The sequence below is a fragment of the Urtica dioica genome, chromosome 2 (assembly GCF_054948205.1).
Source record: "Urtica dioica subsp. dioica isolate 48M chromosome 2, U.dioica_male_clone48M_v1_H2, whole genome shotgun sequence".
NCBI classification, from domain to species: domain Eukaryota; kingdom Viridiplantae; phylum Streptophyta; class Magnoliopsida; order Rosales; family Urticaceae; genus Urtica; species Urtica dioica.
The window spans coordinates 29,818,463-29,828,358 of NC_142757.1; the positions used below are offsets into that span (position 1 = coordinate 29,818,463).

The 9,896-nt window shown below is 41.5% G+C and overlaps 4 protein-coding genes across 4 annotated transcripts; 2 read left to right on the forward strand and 2 right to left on the reverse strand.

The window, feature by feature from the left end:
* Window positions 1–19: 19 nt before the first annotated feature.
* On the forward strand, window positions 20–422 carry LOC149404285 (uncharacterized). Its single transcript, XM_089602836.1, has one exon. The coding sequence runs from the start codon at window positions 65–67 to the stop codon at window positions 413–415; it is 351 nt and encodes a 116-aa protein (XP_089458962.1). The 5' UTR covers window positions 20–64; the 3' UTR covers window positions 416–422.
* A 124-nt stretch (window positions 423–546) lies between these two features.
* Window positions 547–2,765, reverse strand: LOC149404286 (NAD(P)-binding Rossmann-fold superfamily protein). Its single transcript, XM_089602816.1, has 8 exons — window positions 2,213–2,765; window positions 1,760–1,991; window positions 1,609–1,688; window positions 1,370–1,523; window positions 1,196–1,274; window positions 1,023–1,107; window positions 888–934; window positions 547–791 (listed from the first exon to the last, which is right to left on the reverse strand). Exons 1-8 carry the CDS (start codon window positions 2,328–2,330, stop codon window positions 618–620), a joined length of 969 nt encoding a protein of 322 aa, XP_089458942.1. The 5' UTR covers window positions 2,331–2,765; the 3' UTR covers window positions 547–617.
* A 773-nt stretch (window positions 2,766–3,538) lies between these two features.
* LOC149404287 (putative ADP-ribosylation factor GTPase-activating protein AGD6) lies at window positions 3,539–5,563 on the forward strand. Its single transcript, XM_089602804.1, has 3 exons — window positions 3,539–4,399; window positions 4,477–4,545; window positions 4,835–5,563. The coding sequence occupies exons 1-3, from the start codon at window positions 3,662–3,664 to the stop codon at window positions 5,294–5,296; spliced, it is 1,269 nt and encodes a 422-aa protein (XP_089458930.1). The 5' UTR covers window positions 3,539–3,661; the 3' UTR covers window positions 5,297–5,563.
* Window positions 5,564–5,647: 84 nt separating this feature from the next.
* On the reverse strand, window positions 5,648–8,519 carry LOC149404288 (uncharacterized). The gene is made up of 9 exons (XM_089602827.1): window positions 8,310–8,519; window positions 8,147–8,229; window positions 7,927–8,071; window positions 7,791–7,851; window positions 7,465–7,601; window positions 7,057–7,132; window positions 6,850–6,908; window positions 6,310–6,364; window positions 5,648–5,940 (listed from the first exon to the last, which is right to left on the reverse strand). The coding sequence occupies exons 1-9, from the start codon at window positions 8,370–8,372 to the stop codon at window positions 5,897–5,899; spliced, it is 723 nt and encodes a 240-aa protein (XP_089458953.1). The 5' UTR covers window positions 8,373–8,519; the 3' UTR covers window positions 5,648–5,896.
* Between the last annotated feature and the right edge of the window lie 1,377 nt (window positions 8,520–9,896).

Below are 9,896 nucleotides of genomic sequence, written 5' to 3' on the forward strand. Positions count from 1 at the left end.
ATTAGGTAATGCTGCGATTATGTGTGTTATTTAAGGGGGGTTTGGTTTTCTTCTCCAAACGAACATGGCGTTGATGGATGTGGTGTCATTTGTGTCGTGTCGGTGGCCGTTGATGGCGTACGCGGCCGGGTGGACGGCGGTCCTCACCGTGGCGGTGGCGGTGGCGTCTTTCTCCCCCGAAGCAGCTTTCGTCTCCGCAATCTCGCCACACTCCTCGTCTCCGTGCAAATATCCCGACCTCTCGATCAGACTCCCACTCGACATCCCGGCAGAGATCCTCTGCTTCCCGGCCCATCGCTTCGCCGCCTCCAACATCGATCTCATAGTCCCTCCCATCTTCGCCGCTCTCGTTGTCGCCGCCTCTGCGTGTTTGGTCCGTGCTGTCTCCTTGTGGGCGGACGATCTGCCTCTCTGAATTTTATACACTTTGCTCTGCTTATTACTAACATTAGAGGGAATTGGAATCATTTCATTGATATTAGTCATCTATTGTTTGTCTTGTATCCTTCATTCATGTTACACGTAGAGAGAAATAAGATGGAGTATATTTTGAAAAACACAAACAGAAAGGGTGAGCATGTTTCAGTCGATTCCCCTTGGCTACGAAACAAAGAGAACTAGGAACGAGAAGCGGCGTTGACGAGCTTGTTGCTGGAGTCCCAGAGTTTGGAGGCCAGTGTTTGGTCTCTGGCCAGTGAGCTTGCCTCGAACTCGTTGCAATCCAGGAAGTACTTTCCGGTTGTACCCTTGAGCTTCGGGTGGAGCGCCACGTAGCACGTTGTTGCCGCTCCCTGATACACCACAATCAACTTTCGATCAATCAATTTAACTGGAAGGAACGCTTGCCAGTTCCATAGTCAGTTCTAATAACTAACAAGTTAAATTACCTGAGCCACGTTCTTCCACAGGATACAAGTGAAGAACTTTAATGTTTCTGCTTGAATCACGCGTGTGTGATGTGAGTACAGCTACATACATAACACGTGAAGAGAGAGAAAAAAAAAATTAAAGCAACAACGTACTCATGAGAAGAGGCGAGTGCCTCATGAGAGGCGTCATAATGAGTCCTGGGTGGACCGAGTTCACCGTTATGTTCACACCCTCTTCCTGAGAAGACTAAACAATCAACACACATATCCCCTCTTGATCACTCAACAAGACCACAACTACTTATAATTCTTTTTTCAAACATTACCCGCAATCTCCGTGACAGCTCGTTGGCGTGTAATATGTTTGCTAGTTTGGACTGCCCATACGCCCTCTTGTCAGAATAGCTGCGAGGCTCAGCCAAAGTACACCAGTTGGTCAAACATCACAAACCTATAGCCTACCCTTGTTGTATGTACTATGTATATAGGTATATGTATACCTCTTCCAGTCATTTATCTTATCGAACCGGATTCCTTGGTCGTAAGTGTGGACGTGAGCTATGGACGATAGATTCACGATCCTGCCTTCGATACCGCTGCTTCTTGCCGTCTCCTTCATTTTCTCGAGGAGGAGGTTCGTCAAATGGAAATGACCTTGCAAAAACAAACAACATTCATCGCTCCATTGAGATCGAGATGGTGAAAGAGAAAACAGCCTAGCTAGGTAGATCTTACTTACCAAGGTGGTTTGTGGCAAACTGCATCTCTATCCCATCCTCGGAAAGCTTGAAAGGGCAGAACATAACTCCGGCATTGTTTCTGAAGTGCAAAAGCAATAGAGGATATTAAGATATGAGAGAGAGAGGTATCGTTTTGGTGATGTTTGTTACATTAGGATGTTGAGAGGGAGGGAGAGAGCGTTGAAGCTGCGGACGAAGTGTGTGACGGAGTTGATGGAGGACAAGTCGAGGCTGAGGACGTTGAGACGGGCGTTCGGGGCGTCTTTGAGGATGAGCTGTTTCGCTTCATTCGCGGCGTCGGTGTTTCTGGCGGCGATCACCACATGGGCTCCTCGTACAGCCAAAACCCTGGACGTCTCGAGCCCGATCCCGCTGCCACCGCCTGTCACCAACACACACCTCTAACCTTTTATATTTACAAACCAACCAGGTTATATATATGGCGGGCCACACCATATCCAAATATGTATCACCAGCTTCTTTACTATTCCTAGAACTACCACAAACTGAAGTCAGCGCTAAACAAAAGCTCTTGTCAGTAGTGCTATTATCCATATATAATTTACATAGATATGAGAAAATATATAATATGGGAAGTATGACCAGTGACAATGACGGTGAGATTCGAGGCCTCGATTCCTTGGGTTACTTGGTCGGCGGTAGAGGCGGATCCAAAGCCGCTCGGGCCGGCTTTTCCGGTGATAAGTGAATAAATGCTCATATTGCTCCTTCTCTTTCTTTTTCGTATATTCTTACGTGAGCCAATGAGAGCGAGGCAGAGTAATATATAATCAGACTATCAGAGAATACTTCTACACGGTTGTGAAAAGGTGAGGTTTAATAAAGCTCAACGACCACTCAACTACTTGGTTCTCCCACCACGCGCTACTTATAAATGCTCTCCTCAACTTTCATGCATTCATGAACCCAAGTGACCTAGATTTGTAGTAGTAGTATTATTACCTAATGTCAACTTAACTATTTTTTGCCTCTTTAGCCGAACCCCGCATGTTACGTTCTCCTTCTTTAGTTTGTTTCATAAATATTCACCTAATTTTTTCTCCACAATTTGTAGTAGTGTCGTTTGTAGTTGATGATAATCCCGCCTGAATATTCAACGTGCTCTGCACTTGTTATGCTCAATATCTAATGTAAATCGTGGGACAATTATTGTAGTATTTTTGTTTGTAGTGGATAAATCTACTCCTCCTGATTCTGACCATATGTAGATTTATATGTACAAATATAAAAAATAAAATAAAAAGAACAAATAAATAAATAACTAACTAAAGGTGGAAGAAAAGTTACAGCTGTCTTTTTTATGCACATAAATTTTATTTCCCTAGATTTATTCTTGTTAATTAAATTGGTATATAGTTTTTAAGGTGCGCGCATATCGTAGACGACCCATTCCATATAAGTTATCCATCCCTTGTCGTACATGAAGCTTCGTCATAATGACAGTATTACGTAGGTAGGGTAAGGAAGAGAGAGATCAGAAAGCATGTTCATTTACTCCTCCCAACCGTACAAGTCCTTGTCCATTTTATCTTACAATAAATTGGTACTATTTTTTAGGACAAGGAAAGTCGAGTAGTCCCTGTGTGTCAATTTCGCTTATAAATGCGTTGAAGTGATATGACGTTGAAAATTCTCAGCTGGTCATGAGCCTATTATACTCCACTACAATGAGTCACATCTGAATCCGAATTGGATCCTGAGGACACAATCCTACGCTTTTAGTGCCCAAGTGGTTATTGGGCTGTACCCCCAAATGCGTATTATTGGGCTTCTGGGCTCTGGTTTCTATTCACTTTCTCTTACGTGGTAGTGGGCTTAATCCTTTTTTTACATGGATGACTTGTGGACGAGAGATGGGAGCGGAAAGCACCTGGCCCAAATTAATTTATTTTTATAAAAATATAATATAAATAGTAATTTTTACAAGTAATGAAAAAGAAAAAAAAAACGCCAGACAGAGAGCGCAGGGGTTGAATTTGGGGGTGTTCATATTAAAGCGGAAGCGATCGGATCGGGATCGGATCTGATTGGATGGCGGCGTCGCGGCGGCTTCGGGAGCTGCAGGCGCAGACGGGGAACAAGATCTGCGTGGATTGCGCGCAGAAGAACCCGCAGTGGGCGTCGGTGTCGTACGGCGTGTTCATGTGCCTGGAGTGCTCGGGGAAGCACCGCGGCCTGGGAGTCCACATCTCCTTCGTCCGCTCCGTCACCATGGACTCCTGGTCCGACATCCAGATCCGCAAGATGGAGTCCGGCGGCAACGACCGCCTCAACGCCTTCTTCGCTCAGTACGGCGTCCCCAAGACCACCGACATCGTCTCCAAGTACAACTCCTCCGCCGCCTCCGTCTACCGCGACCGCATCCAGGCCCTCGCCGACGGCAGGCCCTGGCGGGACCCGCCCGTAGTCAAGGATCAGAAGCCCCCCTCCGCCTCCGCCTCCGCCTCCGGGTGGGACTCCTGGGACGCCCCGCCCGCCGCCGACATTCGCCGCAACCAGTCCGCCGGGAACGTGCGCGGCGTCGGCGGAGGCGCCCCGGCGCGCTCCAAGTCCACCGAGGACATGTTCACGCGCGCCGACCTCGAGGCTTCCGCCGCCAGCAAGGACAGCTTCTTCGCACGGAGGCAGGCCGAGAATCAGTCCCGCCCCGAGGGCCTGCCCCCCTCCCAGGGAGGCAAGTACGTCGGCTTCGGCTCTACCCCTGCCCCCTCCAACGCCGCCTCTGCTCCCCAGAGGAACGGCGGCGATGTCATGTCCGTCGTGTCTCAGGTGAATGGATGAATTGATCGATCGATTACATGGCTGGTTGATATCTAATGTTTTTTGTGTTTGGGTGGCTTTTGCAGGGGTTTGGGAGACTGTCTCTGGCTGCACAGCAGGCCGCCAATGTGGTCCAAGCCGAGATCTCGTCAAAGGTAAGCCTCTACTTTTGGGATTTTCTTTTGCTTGGAAGATTGAAATATTTTTCTCTTGTTTTTTTTGTTTGGATGACTCAAATACCATGAAAATTAAAAAAATTAAAGCTAGTGTACATGTGGAATATCGAATATAGAATCCATCCTCTACCGATGCGAGTTCCTTTGGATTTCGGTTTCATTGTTTCCTTGCTATGAACACTTGCCGGGTTCTAGACATCAATTAACTAGATAGTAACTAAAGTAAGAGAAGAATGGAATGTTGGTGTCTGTGATGACCATGTGTTAGGTTAAAGAGGGAGGGTACGATCACAAGGTGAACGAGACGGTGAACGTGGTGACCACGAAGACCACTGAAATCGGACACAAGACCTGGGGACTCATGAAAGGTGTCATGGCTATGGCCTCCCAGAAAGTCGAAGAGTTCACCAAAGAATCAAACAGCAACAACAACAGCAGCAACAACAATACCTACAACAGCAATGGCAACGCCGGCTATTACCAACAATTCAACAGCACCAAGGATCAGACTTCCTCCTCCTCCACCTCGTGGGATGATTGGGACCAAAAGGACGAGCGCAACAAGGAAGAACCAGTGTCCCACAACAAGACCAAGAACAACAAGGCCGATGATGGTTGGGCCGGGTGGGACGATGGGTTTGACGATGGCTTCTACCAGTCTGCTTCTTCCGATGCCTCCAAGCCTGTTTCCAAGTCCGATTCTGCATGGACCGGCGGCGGATTTCACTGAGGTCACAGGGCTACCTCATTTTTCTCCACCTATTACAAATCTAAACTTTTTTCTCTCAAGATAGTATATTCCATTCTTGTTTTTTGTTTTTTCTTATTTATTAAAATGTAACCTATTCTGCATCAACTTTGGCGTGTCTGTTTCAAGATATTTTATTCCATGTTTGTGTCAACAAGGCGATTCAAATTAGAACTGCTTGTCATGAAGCTGAAAGTGTTTTTTTGTTTTTTTTTTAATTTGATATCATATGGTTACATATTTATTCTATATGCGCAAGCCTGTATTAGTACGGATCCATCAATTGGCCATATTTTCCGCTTCAAATTCTATCAAGGAGCATATACAAGCACGGAACATAAATTAATCAGTTGATTCATAAAAAAGCTGTAAAGCTTCATTTGTACATATGCAATCACGGTTTCCAAAAACAGCTGACCATGTCTAGTATCAATAAATACAGATCGTCTACTACGAGATAATTTTTTTTTTTTTTTAAGGTGATACTACAAGATAATTACCGATCTCAAGACTACTCTTTTTACTGTATGATGTACCAAAACTAACTCCAAAATGGCCTAGAGGCAAAAGCAGAACCTGAATTCACCTTCCTTGCCGGCGCCTTTTCCGAGGTTCAGATCGACTCCCTTACAATAGAGACAAAAGGTTAAGCATGTAAAATATGTTTTAATCTCGAGCAGACAACATAAAGGGTACATTAGTGTTCATTCTTCATTTTAACCAAAAGAAATAGTATGAACTAGTATTGATAAAGTGAGCTTAAAGTTAAGTGGAAATAGCTAAAAATTCAAGGGAATATAGACGCAGTTGAGGAGGTAAGATGACATGCTTATGGATATTCAAGATGCTAAACTACTTGGTTGCTTCACTTCAACTCCTAAAAAAGATTGGAACTTGTATTTTTTTAACATAAAATGCAAGTTAGAATGTTACTGGAAAACTATTAACATAATTATAAACGACTGGCTCTATACAAAATATAACAATGTGCAAACCTCTCTCCGGGACAGGCACAGATCGCTCTTCCCATATGCCAGAAACAGTACGATCCTGAATTACCATAATAACAAAACAAAACATTATATTATATACCCCCATCCCCTACGGATCAAACAAAAAGGTAAAAACATAATCATAAATAGTTTAATTTAAGTTTGACAGAGAGTAAATGCAACACAAAACTTAATATGGCGCCCTATACTTAGGGTGTAAACAACCCGAGCTTTAAGCATAAAATTGATATTTGAGTTCCCAGATATTCAGATTGAAAATACTCACGAACAGGCTCATCAAAGAGCTCGGTCACAGCCTATACTCTAGAATGACAATATCGTTCCAAATTCAAGCACAGCACACTCAAAACACAAAACAGCCATGGAGCAAGATAAACACAAGATGTCGTAAGAATAACAATTGTCATGTATTGAAATAGAAGATACATAAAAATCCTAACATTTTGTTTTTTTAGTGTATGACAGGAAAGCTAAGCAACTTGTGAATCCAAAAAAAAAAAAAAAAACAGTTACCACACTGACCATTTCATAAACTGGGATCTGATTCCGCCAGAATTCTAAAGTAGGCAGCAGTATTCGCCCTACAACACATATAAGTAGCAAGTGTCAGCATAATTATATGTAAAAAATATTAAATAATAATAATAATAAACCCTTTCAACATTTAACGAAAGAATTTCTAGAGAGATATGCAAGGTACTGAGAATAATGAGGTGGGGAAAGTCTCACCAGATCTCGATCTTCCAACACTCAAACTTTCAGGTGAAAGTACATACTTTTCTGGTTGCTGAGATCTCGATGTTCCCTAGAGTAAAACAAAACATCAAATGACAAATAATACATGCTATGAAGAAATGCTATTCCAAGGTCTTGAATTTCTGAGAAAACTTCTTATTTGATGATCCCGAGACTTCAGTAACATCTCCAACACATCTCAGTCAAGAGAAAGGCATGAATATGTAATCAAGGAAATAGTTAACTCACTAAACAAAGACCAAGACGCGCGTAAATGATGTGAAAGTATGCAGATATTTTGTATGCAACACAGGATAGAAACACAAATTACATAGTTAAAAGAACATAACCGATCAATCCAAAAGAATATAAGGAATAGCAAGTGTAGACCAACTTCCTTACTTGTTCCTCGAAGATGATTTTCTTCTTTATTTTGTTACGAGGTGTGTTGGGATTGTTTTGACGCACAGTTCCAGTAGATTTCCTCTCTGGTCTTTTCCCAACTGTACTTTTCTGTTTGGCATCACCTTGTGGCACGTCTGTAAGTAATGAGCAAAACACAAAAAGGGTGAACTAAGAGAACAAACTCACATGTGAATGACAATTTGCAAAGGACCGGAGGCTGGGGATTCCAGCTGTGAAACGAGAAGGTCAACCTCGGCCTTTTGAGACATGTGAATGAACGAAGGTTTAACATTTATTTATAGAAAGGCAGAGTAAGGAAGTACTGGTTTCAAGTGCATATTGCTGCCAGTTTTCAGGGAACCCCAAACAGAACTTCTTCACAACCTGCGGCCAGAAATATCACTCAGATATAGAGAGCGAGCGAGAGAGAGAGAGAGAGAGAAGAGAGAATGGACATGCCTGTTTTGGGAAGCCATTGTCAATGGACTTCTGGGTGTTGATAACGCCCTTGAGGATGACGCTCACTCCGTCGTCGGTCTCGAGCGTAAACACATCGAACCTCTTGGCTATGGGCGCGGACGAGAACACTCTCACGACTTGCTTCCTGTTCGAACAGACCCACAATCGCCATTATTTGAAACCATAAAAGCAAGATGCCGAACCCAAAAAAAAAACCTACTGCGCCGAGGTGATGCCTGAGACCGAGATACCGGTCTTGTTGCCGTCTTGGCTCTTCACCAACCACCAATCCAACAATGTTATCTAACGAGAAGAAATAAGAAGATCATTACAAACAAACAAACCGTTGGCGAGCGAGTGAGATTGTATTTAAAGAGTATCACCGTTTTTCTAAAGGTCGACTCGGACTTCTGGGGGGTAGATGCCATGCCAGCGCCGGAGCTCATTTCGCTTTACTCCGATTCTACCAAAAAACATAAATAATTAATTATTGAGCAGCTGCGGCGAATATACCAAAACCTTCGTCTTTTGGTGCTATTTCAAGGGAATTTTGAAAATGGAGATATTTTGCTCTCTCTTGAGAAATTTACCCGATTCTCGGTTTTTAAGTCCAGGACAACTTGTGTAAATATAAAATTTTAATATATAAATCAAATAAAATAATAAATATTATGAATTAAGTTATAAAAATGTCATATATAAATTATACAGATATATATACATATTTATACAACTATATATATATATATATATATATATATATTGGGTATGAATATATTGAGATTGAAATTAACAAGAGTATTTGATATGATATTGGGGCAAAAACAATTGGATATTGAAGATTATAAAATATAATTAGCATAAATTTTTTGTTTAAAAATTAAAAGAGAGATATATATATATATATATATATATATATATTTAACTTATTAGGTAAGATTATTTTCATTCGGTTTTCCATGGAAAACGACATATTGCCATTTTTCACATTTTTCATTCAGTTTTTCGTCGGCGTGTCGATTTTCCGTAAATTAGCAGATTCGAAGCGGCATCGAAAATGACATTTGAAACTTTATCTAGTATAGACTAGTTGGTAATTTCACACGACCTCTAAAATGGAGGCCCACCGGTAGCAAAGCTACCATTAAAAAAACTTGAAAATGTAAAATAGTCAAATATTTTTGTTTAAATAGACAATTCTTATGATGTAGCAGTTGAACCAATTTATTACTTCCGATTTTGCTATTTTATTTTTCTATTTTCAAATTAAAAATTAAAAATGAAAGAACAAATTAATATGTTTATTTTGGGATCTTCTTTTCAAATAAATTCTCTCGCTCTCTCTCTCCTATTAATTGTTAAATTTAAATGCCTAATATCTCATTCAGCACAAAATCACGTTAAAATAAAATTTAAACCAAAAAATCATTTCCTCTTTAGAATTTCTCTCTTGCGAAGAACATGAAGATCGAATTCTTCATCACAAAACTCACCAAAATAAAGAAATCATCCATCAAAAATGTATTAAAAACGTGCGAATTTGGAAGTGGAGGAGCCAGCCAGTTCTATTCCTCGATCGGTTTTTATGAGCTCGTGTACACCTTTATTCGTATTCTCTTGTGGTTACTCTCGAAGTGGAGGAGCCAACCAGTTCAAGCTCATCGATTCAAATTCATTGCAAACTAGCCGCGTACAAGTTCAAGGAAGTCTTTGAGATATATTGAGAGCTTTTTAAGAAGATTTTTTTAGTCATCATGATTTGAGTGCTGAACTAATCCAAATTTTGCATGGGCATTTATTTGCAAAAGGTTATTTAGTCTAGGTGGGCTAACCTTTTATTAGGGGTGTAATCGTGTGCGATTAATTGATTTTTCATGTGCTATCAATCCGAATCGATATAACTAATTCTTTATTTGAAAACCAAATCAACTCGACTAAAAGCTAATATCAAACCAAACAAAAAAATAATA

Bases quoted from the DNA above. Each gene is read 5' to 3' on its own strand.
- LOC149404285 (XM_089602836.1), top strand. From the start codon at position 65: ATGGCGTTGATGGATGTGGTGTCATTTGTGTCGTGTCGGTGGCCGTTG.
- LOC149404286 (XM_089602816.1), bottom strand. From the start codon at position 2,330: ATGAGCATTTATTCACTTATCACCGGAAAAGCCGGCCCGAGCGGCTTT. The intron at 1,524-1,608 runs GTAAGTAAGATC...TGTTTTTGCAAG, and splicing joins GTTTGCCACAAACCACCTTG to GTCATTTCCATTTGACGAAC. The intron at 935-1,022 runs GTACGTTGTTGC...TGATTCAAGCAG, and splicing joins GCACTCGCCTCTTCTCATGA to AAACATTAAAGTTCTTCACT.
- LOC149404287 (XM_089602804.1), top strand. From the start codon at position 3,662: ATGGCGGCGTCGCGGCGGCTTCGGGAGCTGCAGGCGCAGACGGGGAAC. The intron at 4,400-4,476 runs GTGAATGGATGA...TGGCTTTTGCAG, and splicing joins TCATGTCCGTCGTGTCTCAG to GGGTTTGGGAGACTGTCTCT. The intron at 4,546-4,834 runs GTAAGCCTCTAC...ACCATGTGTTAG, and splicing joins AAGCCGAGATCTCGTCAAAG to GTTAAAGAGGGAGGGTACGA.
- LOC149404288 (XM_089602827.1), bottom strand. From the start codon at position 8,372: ATGAGCTCCGGCGCTGGCATGGCATCTACCCCCCAGAAGTCCGAGTCG. The intron at 8,230-8,309 runs GTGATACTCTTT...TCTTCTCGTTAG, and splicing joins AGTCGACCTTTAGAAAAACG to ATAACATTGTTGGATTGGTG. The intron at 5,941-6,309 runs GTTTGCACATTG...CTCTATTGTAAG, and splicing joins TGTGCCTGTCCCGGAGAGAG to GGAGTCGATCTGAACCTCGG.